This window comes from Phacochoerus africanus, chromosome 1 (assembly GCF_016906955.1).
Source record: "Phacochoerus africanus isolate WHEZ1 chromosome 1, ROS_Pafr_v1, whole genome shotgun sequence".
In the NCBI taxonomy this organism is placed as follows: Eukaryota; Metazoa; Chordata; class Mammalia; order Artiodactyla; family Suidae; genus Phacochoerus; species Phacochoerus africanus.
This window is the reverse complement of record NC_062544.1, coordinates 98,181,967-98,204,496: the sequence shown is the minus strand read 5'-3', so window position 1 is coordinate 98,204,496 and position 22,530 is coordinate 98,181,967. Positions and strand designations below refer to the sequence as shown.

Here is a 22,530-nt window from a genome sequence, read left to right as displayed (position 1 = left end):
TGGTGAGCTTGGCACAGGTGGACACGTCCTTCCTTATCCAGCGGGTTCTGGGGACAGACAGGGCAGGCAGTTGGACAAGGTCCAGGTAGACCGTTTCCTTTGGCACAAGGGGGGGAACCTTGGTCCTTGTTTCCCATTGTTTGCTTGTCCCTGGGACCCTTTAGGAGAGAACTATGGCTTCTTCATGGGCTTTCTGGATCTGCTGCTTCACCCAGCTGTCCTTCCCCTCCCTGCCCAGGGCTGTCGCTTCCCTTCCGTTGCTGGGAACATCTTATTCCCAGTCCTACATGGGTACCCACCCTGCCATCCACATTGCTGCTTCCATCTGATGAGGGAAACATACTCTCTGGACTCTCTTTAGTCTTTTTAAAAATTTTATTTAATTTTTATTTTATACTAGAGTATAGTCGACTTACAACATTGTGTTTCAGGTGTACAGCAAAGTGATTCACTTACACATTTAATTATGTCTGTTCTTTTTCAGACTCTTTTCTTATGTAGGTCATCACAGAATATTGAATAGAGTTCCCTGTTCTGTACAGTGTGTCCATGTTGATTAGCTATTTTATTTTATTTTGCTTTTTAGGGCCACACTTGGGGCATATATGGAGGTTCCCAGGCTAAGGGTTGAATTGGAGCTACAGCTGCTGGCCTACACCACGGCCACAGCAACGCCAGATCCAAGCCGTGTCTGTGCCCTACACCATAGCTCATGACAACACCAAATCCTTAACCCACTGAGCGAGGCCAGGGGTCAAACCTGAAACCTCATGGTTCCTAGTCAGATTCATTTCCGCTGTGCCACGACGGGGATCTCCTAGCTATTTTATTTTTTAAAAAAATGTTTTTAATTTCTGCCTTTTTTTAGGGCCACACCTGTGGCAGATGGAAGTTCCCAGGCTAGGGGGTCAAGTCACAGCTGCAGCTGCCAGCCTATGCCGCAGCCATAGCAACATGAAATCCAAGCTGCATCTGTAACCTACACCATAGCTCATGGCAACACTGGATCCTTAACCCACTGAGCAAGGCCAGGGATTGAACCCACATCCTCATGGATTCTAGTTGGGTTCATTACTACTGAGCCACCATAGGAACTCCCTTGATTAGCTATTTTATGTGTAGTAGTGTGTATATGGTAGTCCCAAACTCCTAATCTCCCTCCTTTGTCTTATTTGCTTGAATTTCCTTTACTGGATATGGAAACTTCTTGTTAAACATATTTGACATGTAACATTGTGTAAATTTAAGGTGTAAGGCATGTTAATTTGGTGCATGTATATAGAGTAATAGGAGGATTGTCATTACAGTGATATTTACCACCTCTGTCATAATACATAATTATCCTTTGTTTTTAGTGGTTGGAATAATTAAGTTCTAGTCACTTAGCACCTTTGATGATTATAGTGTATAATATTGTTGTCTATATTTATTATACTGTGTATTAGGTCTCCAGGAATTATTTACTACTCATTGTTGGGTTTGGAAATTTCTTAACCTTTCTTTACCCCATATTAGTCAGGGATATGTGCAGTGAATTGAAAGAAAACAAAATACTGGTTTTTGTTTCAGGGAGTTTTTTTTTTTTTTTGTCTATGAAATTTGTTATAAGAAAAAGATTATTTTTTGAGAGTGCTAGGAAAGAAGACAGCTCACATACTGTTGGGAGAATATAAATTGATGACATTTTTTTTCCCAGCGGTGAGCTGACAGTATTTTTCAAGAGTGTTAAAAATTAATGTTAAATACCCTCACATCCAGCAATTCCTCCTCTAGCTATTTTAAGAAAACCATTGCACATTTATGGTGAGATTTACCTACAGAGAATTTTGTTAAATTGTGATTTGTCAGAGAGGAGAAATAATTTACACATTTGAGCTAATTAACACAGCCAACTCTTCATATAGTTACTACATTAGCAAGAGCCTCTTTTTTTTTGGGGGGGGCCGCACCCATGGCATGTGGAAGTACCTGGGCCAGGGATCAATCCTGCACCACGGCAGTGTCAACACTGGATCCTTAACTGCTAGGCCACCAGGGAGCTCCTCAACATCAACATATGAATTTTGGAGGGATATAATTCAACCCCTAATAGTATATTTTCCCCCTGTTTTAAAACAGGTGAAGGTTGCAGACATGGCTCAGATCTGGCATTGCTGTGGCTATGGTGCAAGTTGGCAGCTGTAACTCTGATTCGACCCCTAGCCTTGGAACCTCTGCATGCTTCAGGTGCAGCCCTAAAAAGACCAAAAAAAAAAAAAAAGAAACAACAACAACTTGTTATTGGGAAGCTCTTGGCAGGTTAATGTTCTAGATGGATATCATGCCAAGTGGTGGAACAGGAGATCAAGACCAGGGAGTGCAGGAGGTAGGTTGAGAGTCAGGTGAGCCAGGCAGCAAGAAGGAGAAATTGTTAGAGTGAGGCCAGGACTGACTGGGCCCCAGCACTCCGAAGTTTGGAGGAAGGCTGTGGAGGTCAGAAAGTTGCCTTCCCAGATGTCAACGCCACCACTGTCGACAAAGCAAAGGGATTTCATTGTTCATGCTGCAGGGAAAGCCCACCCTCCCAGGGCAGTGTTTCCTTCCCAGGAGGGCGAGGTCAGAATCTGAGAGTTAGAAGTTTGGGAGTTCCCGTCGTGGCGCAGTGGTTAACGAATCCGACTAGGAACCATGAGGTTGCGGGTTCGGTCCCTGCCCTTGCTCAGTGGGTTAAGGATCCGGCGTTGCCGTGAGCTGTGGTGTAGGTTGCAGACGCGGCTCGGATCCTGCGTTGCTGTGGCTCTGGCGTAGGCCGGAGACTACAGCTCCGATTCGACCCCTAGCCTGGGAACCTTCATGTGCCGTGGGAGCGGCCCAAGAAATAGCAAAAAGACAAAAAAAAAAAGAGAGTTAGATGTTTGGTTTACTCTACAGGGATTTGGTTAGATGCATATCAAGATACAACAGCTAAGGATTGGTGGAAACAAAGCAGAGATTTTGAGACAAAGGATTTAATGAATTTTAGGGGGCGCTCAGTATGTTTATGGTTTTCATCAAGGAGCTGATGGATGTTTCAGGAAGCTTCTGTAAGGAGCTGTCAAGCCATTTCTGGGGAATCTGGAATAGTAAAGTAATGCTAACGAGGATAGTGGAATAGCAAATCTTTTTTTTTTTTTTTTTTTTTTGCTGTGACGTGCAGCAGCTTGATGTGGGATCTCAGTTCCCAGAGCAGGGATTAAACCCAGGCTGTAAGGGTAAAACTGTGGACTCCTAACCTCTAGACCACCAGGGAACTCCCGTAAATCTCTGGTAATGGAGACAGTAAGTTGTGTGTGTGTCGGGGGGGGAGGTGGGGGGAGATTGATTGATTGTTGGTTAGTTTTCATTCGAAGGTCTTTGAGGCCTGGCTTTTAAGCTTAGACGGGGACTTTTACCAAGTGAAGAAAGTGCCTAAGTTAGCCAAGGACAGCTCCCTGACCCAGAGGGGAACTTAGCAGGGGCTCTGGAATTCTGCCAGACTGAGAAGAAATGCCAGACCAAGGCCACCTTGAGGTTGACATCGAACTGTCTGGTCTCCTTCCAAGCAGGATGGATTGAGTTACTGCAGGTAACAGGGTCTGTGAGCCCGGGAGACTTGGCCAAGCAAGGCTGGCAGCCCTGGTGACGTTAGGAGAAATCTATGCTTGATGTTGATGCTTTGGCAACTGGTGGTTGAGTGAGGAGCTGGTATTCGTGACGTTTTGCCTGGCAGGGCTGGACCTTTCTGGCTCCTCTTAGGACCTGCACAAAGCTCTGCAGGTCAGGACAGTCTGAAGCAATCAAGGCGAGTGAAGCCCCTGCCCCCTCACCCCATGTTCCAGCTCCCAGCTCCTTCTTCAGCTGGATTTCCTCCTGTTGAATTGGATATCACGGGGTTTTGGTCTTTCAGCTTTGGTTTTAGCTTCACTGAAATAAAGTAATGACCTCTGCAGCCATGGACTTTATTAGCATTAACCTATGCTTTGATTTTTGGGGGAGGCATGCAGCAGCTTGATATGGGATCTCAGTTCCCAGACCAGGAATTGAACCCAGGTCACAGAGAGGTGAAAGTGCTGAGTCCTAACCACTAGACCACCAGAGAACTCCTCCCCTATCCTTTGATTTTGTTGTACATATGCTATTGTTTTGTGCTCTGAGAACTGGGCTATAGAATTTTTCTCTCCCTGAGAGTTCCTGCTGTGGCTCAGTGGTGACAAATTCAACTACTATCCATGGGGACGTGGGTTTGACCCCTGGTCTTGCTCAGTGGGTTAAAGATCCAGCATTGCCATGAGCTGTGGTGTAGATCACAGACGTGGCTTGGATTCTGCATTGCTGTGGCTGTGGTGTAGGCTGGCAGCTGTAGCTCTGATTCGACCCCTAGCCTGGGAACTTCCATATGCCTCAAGTGTGGCCCTAAAAAGACCAAAAGGAAGTTTTTTTGTCCTGGTGAAGTTGAATTTGACCTACAGTTGGTCTATTTCACAGCCTCAGAGTTGACATTTCCAGGGGATGGGTCTCTGAACACAGTGTTCCCATTTTGCACCCTTGTTACAATGGGGGTGATGTGCCAGATTGTGGGAGCCAAATGCCAGCAAGAAGTGAAACATGTGCCTTTTAAAATTAGTGGTTCAACCTGTTCTAAGGCTGGTAGCCTGTGGGAACCTTGCAGGGGTGAGAGAACTGCTTTGAGACTTTGTTGCTGGCGTTTTTTTTAATCGCATACAGCTCTGTGGCGCCACATTCATTTTCTCATATGTGCCCTTCTTTAAAATTAGATAAGGAAACAGCTAGAACTTGTTCTTCCAAAGTCTGATGAAGGCCCTTCATCAGTGCCTCGCAGTCATAGAAATGTCAGAGCAGTTGTAACTGTGATTTACAGCGCCCGGAGGCTGGGATTTTCACATTCCTTTCAGGATTTGTTCAATTTGCTTTTTTCTTTAAAAAATTTTTTTTCTTAAATGTGCCCATGGCATGCAGAAGTTCCTGGACCAGGAACTGAATCCAAGCAACAGCAGTGACAATGCTGGATCCTAGGCATTAAACTGATAGGCCACCGGGAATTCCTCATTCAGTTTCCTTTGGAGCCTCATGGAGCTCATATACAGTGAAGGTTGGCATCAACTGTGTCTTTCAAGACTAGAGTTCTGTTTTGCATCACATGGACAATGGGAAGAAAATGAATCTATAGGCACCTACTGTGTGTCAGGCACTGTGCTGGACTCATTTTACTTCTAGTGCTCAGTTTACCAAGAAAGATGCTGAAATCCATCCAGTGCCTGGTCCCTGGTGTGTCACTAGCACAGAGTGACTCAAGGGGGCACTGTTGGCATTTTGAGCAGGAGAAGTCTTGTGTGGGACTGTGCCCTGACTTGCGGGGCATGTGGTGCCCCCACCCCCTCCCACTCAGTGCTGGTTTTTCTGAATCATTGCAACTATCCAGTCCATCCCCTGCCAGTTCAGGTGTCCCCTCTCGAAGGCTGTCCTTCCTCTGGCACTGGCAACAGGCTCTCCATGAACACTGTTGAATACTTTCCAGAGTGCAGAGGTGTGCCTTCTATCTTGGAATCTGACTCTGTTGTACTAGAGTAGAAGATTCCAAAAGTCAATTTTGTGTTTTTATTACCTGAGATTTGCATATTATGTGGAATAACAAGTGTTTATCCTATAATGTGTAATTGGAACACAGTCTTCTTTTTCGTTGATTAAAAACAAATATATTCCTTAGTTAATGGCTTCATTTTACTCATCTTTTCTCTTAAGCATTATGGCATCATCCATAACAGTCAAGAACATAATACACTATATGTTTCATCATTATATTTTCTTCTTCCCTTTAAACACATCATTTTTCTAAGACAAGATTTTATGGTGGGAATTTACAGAAATGCTGACTACAAGTAGCTTGAAATCAGACTTCTCCCTAAATGTTAGCAGTTCTATAGAGTTGACTGTCACAGAGTATAAAAACATTTGATCTTTCAATTAAAATTAAAAAAAATTTTTTTGACCATGCCTGCAGTATGTAGAAGTTCCCCAACCAGAGATCGAACCCTAGCTGTGGCAGTGACAATGCTGGATCCTTAACCAGCTGTGCCACGGGGGAACCTCAAAATTTTTAAAAATTAAAAAAATTATTTTTAAATTGAAGTATAATTGATTTACAGTGTTTTAATTTGAGATGTACAGCAAATGATTCAGTTTTACTTATATATAAATTTTTTTCATATTCTTACCCATTATAGGTTATTACAAGATATTGAATATGGTTCCTGGTGCTATACAGTAGTTCCTTATTCTTTATCTATTTTATGTATAGTGGTATATATCTATTAATTCCAAATTACATTTCCTCTTTTTTCAATGTTAAATGTAAACATTTCTTGACAAACTTAAACTGATTATAGAGCTATTATTTTTACTAAATCTTCTGCCATGTCATGCTAATTGGCTATAATGATTTCTGTAGACTTTGTGTCATTAGCAGACTCCCTTGAACCTCAGCGAGAGAAGACAGAACCTAGGAGTTCTTTCACTCATTGATTTAACCAATAACTTGAGATCCATCCGTGAATAGCACAGATAGAACGGCCCCTGCTTTCACCTTAGCACAAATGAACATGATAAATAATTATAAGTGAGGTTGGAAGATGGTAAAGGCTATGGAGAAAAATAAGTTGGGAAGGAGGATGGGAGTGCCAAGGGTTGGGTTGTACATGTGATTTTGTATTACATGGTTCAGATGCAATAGAGATTCTCATACTAAGTGAAGAAAGAAAGAAAGACAAATACCATATGATATAAATTATATGTGGAATCTAAAATGTGGCACAAGTGAACCTATCTACAGAACAGAAACAGACTCACAGACATGGAGAGCAGACTTGTGGTTGTTAAGGGGGGAGGAGGAGGAAGTGGTACGAACCGGGAGTTTGGAGTCAGCAAATGCAAACTATTACATTGAGAATGGATGGGCAATAATGTCCTACTGTATAGCACAGGGAACTATATCCAGTCTCTTCTGATAGAACATGATGGAAGATAGTATGAGAAAAAGAATGTGTATGTATGTATGATTGGATTACTTTGCTGTAAAGCAGAAATTGACAACATTGTAAATCAACTATAATTTTTAAAATGCTTAAAAAATAAATATGTGGTTTAGGAAGCTTTCCCGGGGGGTGGGGGTGACTCTTTAGCAAAGACCTGAGAAAGAAATGAATTCTTACTGATCCCCTATTATGTCCCAAGTACATTTTGAGGAGCCAGAATGGCTAGGTATAACCTCTGTGATCTGCAGAAAATAATTTGCATTGCCAGAGAATGGGCCGGTAATATGTTTAATTTCTTTTTACATTTAAAAAAAATTCCTTTCCATTATAGTTTATCACAGGATACTGAATATAGTTTCCTGTGCTATACAGTAGGACTTTCTTATTTATTGTTTAATGTTGATATTAAAAAAAAACTTTTTGGAATCCCACTCCTGGGCATTTATCTGGAGAAAACCATAATTGGAAAAGATCTATGCACCCCCATGTTCATTAAGGCACTATGTATAGTAGCCAAGACTTGGAAGCAGCCTGAATGTCCATCAACAGAGGAATGGATAAAGAAGACGTGGTACCTGTATACAATGGAATACTACTCAGTCATAAAAAATGAAATAATGCCATTTGTAGCAACATGGATGGACCTAGAGATTATCATACTGAGTGAAGTAAGTCAGAGAAAGACAAATATCATATTAAATCACTAATATGTGGAATTTAATACAAAAGAACTTAAAAAACAGTTATAGACTCGAAGATTTTGAAACCAAACTTGTGGCTACCAAAGGGGAAATGTGAGTGGAGGAGGAATAAATTAGGAGGTTGGGATTAACTTATACACACTACTACATATAAAATAGATGAAAAAGGTCTGTTATTACAGAGGTCTGTTGTGGTCTACCCAATGTTCTGTAATAATCTATATGGGAAAAGAATCTGAAAAAGAAAGATATATGTATGTGTATAACTGATTCACTTTGCTCTATACCTAAAACTAATGCAACATTGCAAGTCAACTATACTCCATATAAATGGAAAAAAAAAAAAAGTTCTTGAAGTAATGGCACCTATTTTGGTAAGTAGGATTACAATAGAGGAGCTTTTTTATTTTTTTTTATTTTTTTTTTTTATTTTCCCACTGTACAGCAAGGGAGTCAGGTTATCCTTACATGTATACATTATAATTACATTTTCCCCCCAGCCTTTCTTCTGTTGCAACATGAGTATCTAGACAAAGTTCTCAATGCTATTCAGCAGGATCTCCTTGTAAATCTATTCTCAGTTGTGTCTGATAAGCCCAAGCTCCCGATCCCTCCCACTCCCTCCCCCTCCCATCAGGCAGCCACAAGTCTCTTCTCCAAGTCCATGATTTTCTTTTCTATGGAGATGTTCATTTGTGCTGGATATTAGATTCCAGTTATAAGTGATATCATATGGTATTTGTCTTTGTTTTTCTGGCTCATTTCACTCAGTATGAGATTCTCTAGCTCCATCCATGTTGCTGCAAATGGCATTATGTCATTCTTTTTTATGGCTGAGTAGTATTCCGTTGTGTATATATACCACCTCTTCCGAATCCAATCCTCTGTCGATGGACATTTGGGTTGTTTCCATGTCTTGGCTATTGTGAATAGTGCTGCAATGAACATGCGGGTGCACGTGTCTCTTTTAAGTAGAGTTTTGTCCGGATAGATGCCCAAGAGTGGGATTGCGGGGTCGTATGGAAGTTCTATGTATAGAACTTTCTAAGGTATCTCCAAACTGTTCTCCATAGTGGCTGTACCAGTTTACATTCCCACCAACAGTGTAGGAGGGTTCCCTTTTCTCCACAGCCCCTCCAGCACTTGTTATTTGTGGATTTATTAATGATGGCCATTCTGACTGGTGTGAGGTGATATCTCATGGTAGTTTTGATTTGCATTTCTCTTATAACCAGCGATGTTGAGCATTTTTTCATGTGTTTGTTGGAGAGGAGCTTTTTTAAAAAAAACGGATGACTACACAGTGATAGAAAACAGCAGATATTTGTCTTCAAAAGAAAATAGAAAAATAAGCTCAAGCATGGGATGAGTTTTGTGTTCAGTGGTCCTTAAAGAACTGTTGCTTCTCCTTAGCTGGTGGCATCCTGATGGTAACTCCAGGGATGACAGCAACAAAGTATGAGCTATTGCTTCAGGTAAAGGACACCTTTTATGGGGGACACTTAGAGAACTGTGGACCAGAGTCTGGACAATGAGAGTTGATACCTGCCCCTGATGCTGACCTTGGCTGATTTAGCCCCTCCATGTATCAGCAAGCCGGTTTATTTCCTAGCCATGCAATGTAGGCAGTCACCTTGTTCAGTGAGATAAGTTGTAAAACAGGAGGGAGATGAATTCCACAAGCTAACCAGTGAAGTCCTTTTCTAGTTGTTGAGATCCTTTCTCCTCATTTTTGTCCATTCAGAGATATGGTTAGTCTACTGCCTGTCTAGCTTATGACTTGAAGCCAAGCAACAACACATGGTTTCCGGTTTGTTACAGCTTCAGCCATAGAGCAGGGCTGGCTCTGGAATTCCTGGTTTTTCTCCCCCTCCTGGCATTCAACACAGTGTTAAGGAAGTCCGGACTGTTGCAGCATTTTGGGGTCAGAGTAGGTCAGCACTGGCTTCTCTCTGGTCTCACTCCCACAAATGCCAGCCCCAGATCTCACTTCTGTTTCTTGAACTTTGCATAGAACCGCCAGGATTGGAACTGGGGGCGGAAAGCAAGGAATTAACCTTGATCTGAGGCAAAGCCACACTTGTCCACTGTCTCAATAACCTTCCGTACAGTCCAAGGACCTTAAATATGGTTACACAACTTCTATTTTTAGGACATCTGTGAAATGACATGCCCATATGTCCCTGATGGTCCCTTTCAGCTCTAAAGTTCCCAGATTCTTCTGTGAGGGAGTTCCTGTTGTGGCGCAACAGGTTAAGTGCCCATGAGGATGTGGGTTTGATCCCTGACCCCACTCAGTGGGTTAAGGACCCAGGGTTGCAGTGAGCTGTGGTGTAGGTCGCAGATGTGCCTCAGATCTGGCATTGCTTTGGCTGTGGTATGGATTGGCAGCTGCAGCTCCAATGCGGCCCCCAGCCTGGGAACTTCCATATTCTGTGAGTGCGGCCCTAAAATGAAAAACAACAAAAAAAATTCTATGAATGGAACTGTGGAGGCTTGCATTTGGGTAGATAGACCTGGATAGATTTCACCCAGGACTTCATTATCCAAGGATGGACATTCACTGACTGCCCTTCGAGTTGTTGTTTCCTACTCCTGTGGCTTGTAGTCTGGGTGGGATAGTTTCTCTCTTTGTATTTTTATCTACTCCTGTGGCTTAAGTGCTGGCTCCCCACCTATCCAGGGGAGGGCTTTCTCTTCTCACCTGCTTGCTGTCTTCCCTCCCCATAGATGATGAGCCAGGTGGAAGGACAACAGAAGAACCTCGTGCATGCCATTGAGTCTCTGCCAGGTTCTGGTCCTCTCACCTCCTTGGACCAGGACCTGCTGCTCCTGAAAGCCACCTCGGCGGCCACTCTCAGCTGCCTCGGCGAGTGCCTCAGCCTGCTCCAGCAGAGTGTGCACCATGCAGCCCAGCCCAGCCACAGGCCGGGGGCCTCAGGTAAGCCCTCCCCACCTGCTGCCCTGTCTTAGCAGACAAGCTTGGTCTGGGGGTGCGCGTGGGTGCCCTTCCTTTCTTCCTTCCTCCCTTCTTCCCTTCCTTTCTTTTTCTTTTTTCTTTTTTTTTTCTTTTTCTTTTTGCCTTTTTAGGGCCATACCCATGGCATATGCTGGTTCCCAGGCTAGGAGTCAAATTGGAGCTACAGCTGCCAACCTATACCACAGCCACAGCAACACTGGATCCTTAACCCACTGAGGGAGGCCAGGGATGGAACCTGCATCCTCATGGAAACTAGTCAGATTTGTTTCTGCTGAGCCACGACAGGAACTCCTTAAGTTTTTTTTTTTTTTTTTTTTTAATTATTATAGTTGATTTACAGCATTCTGCCAATTTCTGCTGTACAGCAGAGTGACCCAGTTAGACATACAGATACATTCTTGTTCTCACATTATCCTCCATCATGTTCCATCACAAGTGATTAGATATAGTTCGCTGTGCTACACAGCAGGATCTCATTTGCTTATCCACTCCAAATGCATTAGTTTGCATCTACTAACCCCAAACTCCCAATCCAGCCCACTCCCTCCCCCTCCCCCTTGGCAACTGCAGGTCTGTTCTCCAAGTACATGAGTTTGTTTCTTTTCTGTAAATAGGTTCATTTGTGCCATATATTAAGATTCCAGATATAAGAGATATCATACGGTATTTGTCTCTCTCTTCCTAACCGATTTTGTTTGGTAAGAGTCTTTAGTTCCATCCATGTTGCTGCAAGTAGCATTATTTTCTTCTCTTTTATATCTTTCTTCTTTAAATCCATCCATCTCTCCCTTTATCCAAGTGCTTCTCTATCCCTCCTTCCTTCCCAACCTAGCTTGGGATAGATTTTTATTTCTATTTTACCAATTAGCCATGTGCCACCCTATGAACAATTTAACCTGTTCGTATGGTACTGCGGAACTCTGCTTTGACTTGCTGGCACCCCATTCTGCATTTCATTCTTTTTGTGAATTTTGCCCTCAGTGTTTTTGTTTGTTTGTTTGTTTGTTTGTTTTAATTGAAATACAGTTGATTTACAATGTTAATTTCTGCTATGCAGCAGAGCGACTCAGTGATATATATTCTTTTTCATGTTCATTATGGTTTATCATAGCATATTACATATAGTTCACATGGGGACTAAATAGTTTATTTATTTACTTGTTTACTTACTTATTTTGACCATTGCCTGCAGAAGTTCCTGGGCCCGGGATTGAACCCATGGCACAGCTGGGACCCAAGCCACAGTAGTGATAGTGCTGGATCCTTAACCCTGCTGCATGACCAGGGAACTCCTAAGCACTTCATTTAGAATGAGATCTTTTGTAGAAATTCCCATAATGAGAAAACACCCACCTATTTTAGATATTGAGTATAGTTCCCTGGGGTGTAGTTCAGTGTTCAGCGTTGTGTTTTTAAGATCCCTTGCCATGTGGCATCTAGTCGGCTTTTTTTTTTTTTTTTTTTGCTTTGTAGGACTGCACTCATGTCATATGGAGGTTCCCAGGCTAAGGGTCAAATCTGAGCTACAGCTGCCAGCTTACACCACAGCCACAGCAACGTGGGATCCGAACCACATCTGTGACCTACACCAGAGCTAACAGCAATGCCAGATCCTTAACCCATTGAGTGAGGCCAGGGATCAAACCCTCAACCTCATGATTCGTAGTTGGATGCCTTTCTGCTGTGCCACGACGGGAACACCTAGTCCACTATCTCTAACTCTGCCTGTAGGGTTTGTCCCCCAGGTTTTCACCCTACATTCTCTTGTATGCAGCCTCCTGCTCTCTGCCCCACCCACCTGGCTGCAGCAGGTGCCCTCCCCTTATGTGTCCCCTCGTGGACCTGTGCAAGCATTTCTCTGGAATACACAGCATATGGAAGTTCCCAGGCTAAGGGCCAAATTAGAGCTGCAGCTGATGGTCTACACCACAGCCAGAGCAACGCGGGATCCTTAACCCACTGAGCAAAGCCAGGGATCAAACCCGCATCCTCATGGATACTAGTCAGGCTCGTTTCTGCTGGGCTACTATGGGAACTCCATTTCTAGTTCTTTATCAAGCAGCTAGAGGTAATAATAAACTCTTGTAGGATGCTCCAATCCTTTTGAAGGAGGGTTTAATCAATAAGCAGATAGAAAGATATTAGAGAAGATTAAATTACATGATAAAGGTGAAAATGGCTTGAGATTGCTCATGTCAGATATAATTATAAAGTATTAGAATTGAGATGAATTGAAGCCTCATTGAGCTTTGTTGCCCAGGGTTCACTTAATTGATGGGAAACGAGGCAGTTCAGGTGGTAGAATGTAGAGCTGGGTTATGAGGGATGGTCTCTACTTCCTGCTTCCCTCCGGTCCTCTCTACCCCCGCCCCCCACCCGCTTCACTGAGGTTAAAAGTGAGCAGACTGTATAAAGGTAAGGTAATTTGGGTTTCTTTCCTTGCTACCCACTATCATTTACTGAGTTCTGATTCTATCAGTGTTTGGCTTTTTCTACACATTTTCTGAAACCTTCACCAAGTAGGTATTTGTATGCCCATCATGTGGATGAGATGATGAGGCTCAGAGTGGTTAAATGTCTCACTGAGGCCACACAGCTATGTGGCAGAGCTGAGGCAAGGGGTGGGAAAATGCCTTCTGCAGCCTGGGGTCCTTTGTTCATTTTAGAACAACCCACTCAGTGCACTCCAGGTTCCCCCAAACTGGGGCCGGGGAACCCTGTCTTGCTCACATCATAATTTTCTCAGGGAAGGATTGGATTTATTTTTTTCTTTACATTTTTGGAAAATAATTTCAGACTTCTAGAAAAATGGCAAGAATAATATGAAAAATGCTCAAAAATCTCTAAGTTCCCCAAATGCTACCATTTTATGACATTTTCATCACCATCCCTTTCTGTATATATAAGCCTATTTTAGTATTCCAGTCAGTTAAGAACAAGGTGCAAACTTGATATATATCTTTACTTTTGTGTATTTCAGTATATATTTCTTTTTTAAAAAAAGGACGCTCGGTGTTCTGAAGGTGTCTTAGCAGTAATGAAACTGGCTAGTATCCATGAAGACACGGGTTTGATCCCTGGCCTCACCCAGTGTGTTAAGGATCTGGTGTCATCATGAGCTGTGGTATAGGTCATAGATACTGCCTGGATCTGGGGTTGCTTTGGCTGTGGTGTGAGCCGGCAGCTGCAGTGCTGATTCGACTCCTAGCCTGGGAACTTTCATATGCTGCAGGTGTGGCCTTAAAAAAAAAAATATATATATATATATATATATATATATATATACACACACACATACATACACACACACACACACACAAAGGATACTCTCCTATGTAATAATTGCATAGTGGTCAAAATCAGTAAATTAATATGAATACAATTCTATTCCTAATCTGCAGACCTAACTAAACTTTGCCAATTGTTCTATCAATGTCCTCTGTAACAAAAGGAAAATGTTCAGGCTCGGGATCCAGGCTGGGAGAGGTGGATATGGCTAGGCACACAGTGAAGGCACCCATCCTGCTTTTCTCCTTCCCTCTTCTCTGCTTGAAAAGTGAGACTCTAATTCTGAGACTTTCTGACTTTTTCTGATCTGGATTGAGCCTCTGTGACCCCAGCGGGTCTTGGGCACAAATCTCTTAGACTGGATGCTTTTCAAGTTTACTACCATCCCTCTCACACCAGATCATCCTTCCAGCCTCTGCTACTAAATGGGCTCTTTCTGAGAAGCTTTTTTTTTTTTTCTTTTTTTCCTGAGAAGGTTAGATAGAAACTTCAACTGTTTTCATAGTCCTAAAATGAATCTCTTACATCTTTTTCTTCAGGGCTGGTTTCTAGCAAATTTCTAATTTTTGTTCTTTGCTGATTTTCATCGTGTCTCTGTTGTTTTCAAGGGTCCTAGAGGGACACAGCTCATGGGGGAATTCCATGTGTGGTGACAGGTTGAAATGGGATTATTTGTGGTGGAGAGGAGACTGAGCAGTGTCTCTGCCTTTATGCCAGCCATGAGACTGTCTCCCTGTCGTCCCTGTCTACCCCCGGCAAATAGAGCTTGAAGCAAAGCATCATAAGGGTTATTTTTTTCCCTTCTCTCTCTTTTTGGCTGCCTCGTAGGCTCTGGCGGATCCAGGCCAGGGATCAGAGCCACAGTTGCTACAATCGCAACCGCAGCTATAGTAACACCAGATCCTTTAACCCACTGTGTTGGACTGGGGATCAAACCTGCGTCCTGGTGCTGCAGAGACACTACTGATCCCATTGTGCCACAGCAGGAACTCCTGTTTCCTTTTCTTCTTAACCCTTAAAAAAGTATATTCCATCCTGCTGTGTAGCATTGGGAACTATATCTAGTCACTTGTGATGGAGCGTGATAATGTGAGAAAAAAGATGTATACATGCATGTGTAACTGGGTCACCTTGCTGTACAGTAGAGAATGGACAGAACACTGTAAACCAGCTATAATGGAAAAAAAATCATTATATACAAAATAATGATAATTAAAAAATTAAAAAAGTATATTGCACATAACCTAGCCCTTTAGGTTTTAAAACATCTTGCCTGTGTTGATTAAATCTATGCCACACCACACATTTGGGGGGAAAAAATGGAATGACTTCCTGCACCTGAAGCATCATAGTTGCCTGCAATTAAAACAGAATTCTAGAATCTCCAGGGAGCAGAATAAGAGAATGTAGTGACCTCAAGAGTGTCACCATAAAATGCCTTTGTTTAGAACCTGAGGGCTCTTAAGGTTGATAATGGCCATAGCAGCCTGACTCCCACCAGTAAAAACATAATGGTTATATCCGAGGAGTGCCAAGCTGGGTTGATAGAAATCAAAATCTCAAAGCAAACCCTGTCAGGGTTTCCTCTAGGTGTGCAAGGGGCAGGGTGGCACAGAACCTTGCACATCCGAGATCCACGGCTGTTGTTCTTGAAGTCTCTCTGCTTTCTGACCCCTTCACTGATTTTTGTTTTCCTTCTGCCCCTTTTCTGAATCAAAAATTCATTTGTGGTCTTGCAGCATCATATCTTCTATAGGCTTTTGTTGCATACTTCTGGGGAGTGTGTTGGCTCTGAAGCCTTTGTTTGCAAACGTTGCTCCCTGATGCTGATTTTACGTCAGACATGTAGAGCAACTGGACAGAGGTCCAGAACTACTTGAGTGTTCATCTGCTCCCACCTACGCATTTCAGGCTCCTGAACTTGCCTCCGATGTTACGTCTAAGATAAGCTGGGCTGAAATGCTTCATTTAACTTGTTTATGGAGAAGTTTGTAGCTAAAGTTAATAAAGTAAGCTTTTGGGTCAAGGCTTGTGTTAGGGTTGTTTTGTTTTGTTTTGGATTTTTAGGGCTGCATCTGCGGCATATGGGAGTTCCCAGGGTAGGGGTCAAATTGGAGATACAGCTGCTGTCCTACACCACAGCCACAGCAACTCAGGATCTGAGCCATGTCTGTGACCTACACCACAGCTCACAGCAACACCAGATCTTTAACCGACTGAGTGAGGCCTGGGATTGAACCCACATCCTCATGGATACTACTAATTGGGCTCATTTCTGCTGAGTCATCATAGGAACTCCTACTGCAGCATCTTGATGGAGGCATATGATGGATGGATGGAGCAGGAACCGAGTCTAGAGTATTCTGTTGTCTGTGCGTTGGGGGTAGATCCTTTCTTGCAGCCTGGATCTAGGGAACATAGTTGAAAGAGCAGACACCTGTGATCAGACTGGCACATTCTTATTTATTTATTTATTTTAAATAGTAGCACATTTTATTTTATTTTTTTAAAAAATTTTAAAATTTTTTGTCTTTTTGCCATTTCTTGAGCCACTCCCGTGGCATATGGATGTTCCCAGGCTAGGGGTTGAATTAGGGCTCTAGCTGCCGGCCTACGCCAGAGCCACAGGAACACCAGATCCGAGCCACGTCTACAACCTACACCACAGCTCACAGCAACACCAGATCCTTAACCCACTGAGCAAGGCTAGGGATCAAACCCGCAACGTCATGGTGGTTCCTAGTCGGATTCGTTAACCACTGAGCCACGACAGGAACTCCAGACTGGCACATTCTAATGCCTGGTCAGAACTGGATGCCAATGAATGGTGGGTGAAGGGCAGGTTAGGAGAGAACTTGGGATCAGAGCCTTGGGACATTGCAGTGCCCTTGGACATAAATCAGGGCCAGAGATCAAGACACATTGTAGTTGATTGAAGAGAGGAGAACTAGAGAAGAATGTAACGTGCTTCTCCTAACTTGCCCTCCAGTAACTTTTTCATCTTTTTCTAAGATTTGTGGGGATTGTCAGTTAATATGACAGCTGAGTTTGTTCTTTCCATTTTGGGGTTTGGCCAAAAGGGTCAAATAGGTGAGACTATAATTAGGGACTATTAGTGGATTTTCCAGCTGGTTGCCTTTTTCCTTCTGCCGTGCTTCCCTTTTTATCAGAGACGTCTTCAGATCCTCAGTGTCTCTTTTCTCCACTCCCCTTTGCCTTTCTCAGTCTCTTATTCCTTCTTTCCTGATACATGCTACTTCTGGTGAAAATGCATCCCATATAAGTCCCCTTGCCTTATTATGTGATTAAAAGCCAAGATAGAAATGTGATGATTCCTTCAGTAAATAATATTTTGAGAAAAGGGTAAAACTAGCATTGCAGGATATTTCAAATGGGTGGATTTTTTTTTTTTTTTATAACTGTCTGAGCAGATTGTTGAGTGGCAACTTTTTCCTAAAGAAAGGAGGTAGGTAGCTTTTCATTGTAAATATGCCTTCTGTTTTTCCTACGTTTGTGAATTTTCAGTATTACTCCATTTGGGGAAAAGCCTCTTCAGTTGATTGAACCTGAGAGACGTGCATTCACTGTGTTCCAGGAAGGGGGAGGGACCTTCCAGGTGCCTTCACCTGTTACTGGCCTCTGGGTAGAGGCCTCACAGCCCTGGCACTGCAACTTCCAGCTCTGAAGCAAGACGTCAACTGAGGCCAAGGACAGAGAGAGTTCCATAGTCAGACTGTTAAGCCTACGGCTAAGCTTTCTTTCTGCTTCTGTTTGGTTCTAGGAACCAGAACATTTACAGTTTTTTCCTTCCTGGGGTTTTTGTGTTGACTAAGGCTTGTTGCATGGGGGGACACAGGTGTGTGTTGAAGCCTGGTTTCATGACTATGTTTGGGAGTTCCCTGATGGCTCAGCAAGTTAGGGACCCAGCATTGTTACTGCTGTGACTCTGGTTACAGCTGTTGCATGGGTTCGATTTCTGGCCTGGGAACTTTTGTATACCAAGGGTACAGCCACAAAAAAAGAAAAGAAAAAAAAAGAAAAAGAAAAAAAAAGAAAGGAAGGAAGGACTGGGTTTCCCATCTGGTGGACCCCTGATCTTTGCCTTCCTCCTCACTTCTGTTGGATCATCTTTGGCGGTCTCCCAATCTCGATCGAGCATTAGGGTGGACCAGAAAGTGAGAGGTAATTAATATGCAGCTACTTGATTGCCAACCACTCAGCAACCACATGACAATACTGGGTCCCCGTCTTCTTTGCATTTGTATTTGCTGGTATGTATTTGCTGGTATGTTGGTGACCGTCTTTCTCCTTTTGACCTTCTGTGACTTTCTATAGGTGAGGCATATTTTCTCACCTGTCAAACACATCAGTAGTAAAGCACACCATTTGCCTTTGTGCCATTAAGAAAAAGATGCCTGGAGTTCCTGTCGTGGGGCAGCAGAAACAAATCCAACTAGGAACCATGAGGTTGTGGGTTCCATCCCTGGTCTCGATCAGTGGGTTAAGGATCTGGCATTGCCCTGAGCTGTGGTGTAGGTCACAGACGCAGCTCGGATCTGGCGTTGCTGTGGCTCTGGCATAGGCCAGCGGCAGTAGCTCCGATTAGACCCCTAGCCTGGGAACCTCCATATGCCACGGATGAGGCCCTAGAAAAGACAAAAAGACAAAACAAACAAACAAAAAAAGGTGAAAATTGATGTGTCTTTGTATTAATGAAATCTAGCTTAGACTTGCATTTTTTAAAATGTATTTATATTTTTGGCCATGTCCACAGCATGTGGAAGTTCCCAGGGCAGGGACTGAACCCACACCACAGCAGTGACCCAAGCCACTGCAGTGATCCTTAAGCTGCTGCACCACAGGAGAACTCCCAACTTGCATCTTGTTTTATCATGTAGTCTTGAGAATCTTTTCTTTCAGAAGAGTAATGCAGTCCCTTTGTTTTCTTCCTCACACTGATGTTTCTTTTTTTGTTAGTCTGTCATGCTTTTTGTTTTCATGTTTCTGTGCTGCTTTTCTTGTTTTCTCTTATTTTGCTATGCAATTTGCATTTCTTTTACTCTTTAGTGTTTCGGGAAAAAATAGGTATATATGTTCTAGTAGTGGTTATATTACATTTTTCACAAGGATTTTTTAACTTGTATTTTTCTAATTATCAAAATCAAGAATGACATACTATTTTTTTGACTCTCTCCCTTCATGATGAAGACTCAAAATCAAGTCTTCTTTTTCTTTTTTGGATGCCCCATGGCATATGGAGTTCCCAGACCAGGGATCATAGATCCAAGCCGTAGTTGTGACCAATAGTACAGATGCAGCAATGCTGGATCGTTTAACTCATGTGCCCTGCCAGCATCCTGGTGCTGCAGAGACGCTACTGATCCCGTTGTACCACAGTGGGAACTCCAGACTCAGAATACTTTAATTTCCTTTGTTTCCCTGATATTCTTCCCAATTTTTGGTTATATAATATAGGGGCTATCGTCTTTAGTATTTTAATATTGTCACTTAGGAGTTCCCTTGTGAAGGAGTGGGTTAAGGATTGCGCATTGTCACTGCTATGGTGCAGGTGTAATCTCTGGCCCAGGAACTTCCACATGCCACAGGTGTGGCTAAAAGAAAGTATTGCTTAATAATAGATGATGATGATTAAAACTCTTTACAATAGTTTTGACTTAATATTCAGTTGAGTAATCACTTTTATAAAAAGCATTTAGATTCAGTTACAGGGCTTGGACAGGGTGAGGTAAGTAAAGTGCCCACTGTGAGCACACATTTAAAGGTGTCAAAGTATTAAGATAAATGATATTTTAATGCAGTATTTTTAAGCCAAAATTAATGCAAAAAATCCAGGATGAGCAAAATAGCAAAGTCTTTTTTTTTTTTTTGGCTTTTTAGGGCCGCACCCACGGCATATGGAGGTTCCCAGGCTAGGGGTCAAATCAGAGCTGCAGCTGCTGGCCTACATCACAGCCACAGAAACGTGGGATCCGAGCCACTTTTGCAACCTGTACCACGGTTCACGGCAATGCCAGATCCTTAACCCATTGATCGAGGCTGGGGATTGAACCTACATCCTCATTGATGCTTGTCAGATTCGTTAACTGCTGAGCCATGACCAAAACTCCAAAAACAGCAAAATCTTAAAGATAGGATTTTACAGGGTGTAGATAGGATGAAGCAAGTGAAACTGAGTCATTTAAGACTTTTTTTTTTAAATTTTATTTATTTATTTATTTATTTATTTTTGGCTGCTGCATGTAATGGCTTGGACATGGGATCTTTGTTCCCAAACCAGTGACTGAACCTAGGCCATAGCAGTAAAAGTGCTGCGTCCTAACCACAGGACCACCAGGGAACTCCCTTGGCATTAATTTTGATTTACAAAATACTGTGTGAACATACCATTTACCTTGATTACTGAGCATCTTCATGACTTAAATTTTATCTCAAGGCAAATGTCTTTTTATCTCTCCGGAGTCCCAGCCCTGCTCAGCTCTGGGTCCAACTGCATTCAGTGCTCACCACCAATCCTTTTATATGACTTACCCAGGCCTGAGTTCTTTTTGTTGTTGTTGTTGTTATTGTTTTGGGTGAACTCGAAGCCTGTGGAAGTTCCTGAGCTAGGGACTGATCCTGTGCCATAGTAGCAACCCAAGCCGCTGGAGTGACAATTCCAGATCCTTAAGCTGCTATGCCACAGGGGAACTCCCATCTTGAGTTCTTAATTCTGTTTCTTTTCTACGTATTTTGGGATATGTACTTGATTCTTTTTTTACACCAGAAGGTAGAATACTTTCTGAGTCTCTGCAGTGCTGCTGAGAAGGCATACAGTGTGGAATTTAAGAGCATAAACTCTGGGGCCAAGGTGGCCTGGGTTTTCATCTCCATTCTATACCTTACACTTAAGCAAATCTTTGTGCCTCTTGTTTCTTTACTGTCAAGTGGATATAATAGTAGGACCTACCTCATGGGTCATCATTAGGGTTAGATGAGTTAACATATGTACATTTCATGTGATAGTTCTTGGCACCCAGCAAGAGCTCAATAAATGCTCTAAAAAGCAGAGGAAAGATAATTCGGCTGAAGGCAAGCATTATCCTCCAGATCTGTAGACTTTTATTTGCATTCTTCTCTTCATCTGTTCACCTTCTGGTGTTTAGTATTTTAGAAAAATCCAAGACTAGCTTGATTTTTTTTTTCCCTTAAGGCAAATCTAACTTTTCTGCCTAAATGATTGGAAAATTTTTCTCTTCATTTTTTAAAAAATTCCAAAATGTTGCCAAACTTCATGAGCCAGGCATTCATTATACTATCCTATTTTTGTATGTGTTTGAAACTTCAGTAATAAAAAGCCTAAGAAAACATTGCCAAGCTGTGTCTAAATGTGAGTCTTTTTTTTTTTTTTTTGGCCATACCTGCAGCATGTGGAAGTTTCCAGGCCTGGGATTGAACCTGCACCACAGCTGTGGCAATACCAGATCCTTAACCTGCTGTACCACCAGGGAACTCATAGATGTGAGTCTTTTCCCATTGGTTTTGCTAGACTGTGGCAGGCTGTTTCAACAGGACCCTTCAACTCAGGCTCTGTTGCTTTCTCTTTTTTTTAATTAAAAAAAACAAAACAAAACAATTTTTGGCCATGCCTGTGACATATGGAAGTTTCCGGGCCAGGGATTGAACCTGTGCCATAGCAGTGACCCAAGCTGCTGTAGTGACAACGCCAGATCCTTACTCACTGCACCACAAGGAACTTGAGGCTCTGTTTCTTCTCTCATTGTTGTAGTTTCTGTTGCACTGATCTGATCTCTTTACTTTAGGATCCCTTTTGTGTATCTCCTCTCCTCTCGTATCTTCTCTCTCATTTTCATGCCCTTTGCAGCTACAAATCAGTAGAACTTCCCTTGACACACTACTTACTTGACTTTCTACAGTGTTGATTCTACTTTTTTCTCATTTCAGTGATACCTTTAATTCTACTAATGTGGACTTCATTTCCCCGTGATAATTCCTTTGTGCCTCCATCTCCTTCACGTCAGCCTGTTTTCTTCTTTTAGCTCTCTGTTCTTCTCTCGTAGAGGCTACTTTATTATGTATTGTCAGGATATACCTTTCTTGATGTTCTCTCAGACACCTTACATTAGAAATTTCAGAGCTCTATCATTCCTCTAAGCCCTCTAAGTATCTTTCCGAGGATACTGTTTCTTTTCCCAAGCTCTCTACAGTCATTTTCAATTACTCTGTTTTGGAATTTTCCTCACTCAAGACAAGTCTGTCCAGACTCCCAAACCAGGGGTCAGTGATTAGAGTAGCTGGCCTAATCTGAGGTGGGCCTCTCTCCTATATTCACTCAGTGGTTCTTTGATGTTCTGAATCCATCGAATGTACAGAAGACTACATTTCCCAGCCTGCATTGCCGCCTTCCCTCTTACTATCCTGGTCTTGGTCTACCTCAGGATGCTGTGTATCATGGCCAGGCCAGACTCTACTTCCTGCCCCATTCCTAGTCATCATC

General features: G+C 42.7%; 1 protein-coding gene across 2 annotated transcripts in view; it reads left to right on the top strand.

The window, feature by feature from the left end:
• The window catches only part of OSBPL10 (oxysterol binding protein like 10), a 327,444-nt gene that overhangs the window by 226,937 nt on the left and 77,977 nt on the right, over positions 1 to 22,530 (top strand). For both annotated transcript variants that reach the window (XM_047769412.1, XM_047769418.1), the window contains exon 5: positions 10,478 to 10,688. In XM_047769412.1, the coding sequence (XP_047625368.1) occupies positions 10,478 to 10,688 (211 nt within the window). The remainder of the gene's footprint in view (positions 1 to 10,477; positions 10,689 to 22,530) is intronic.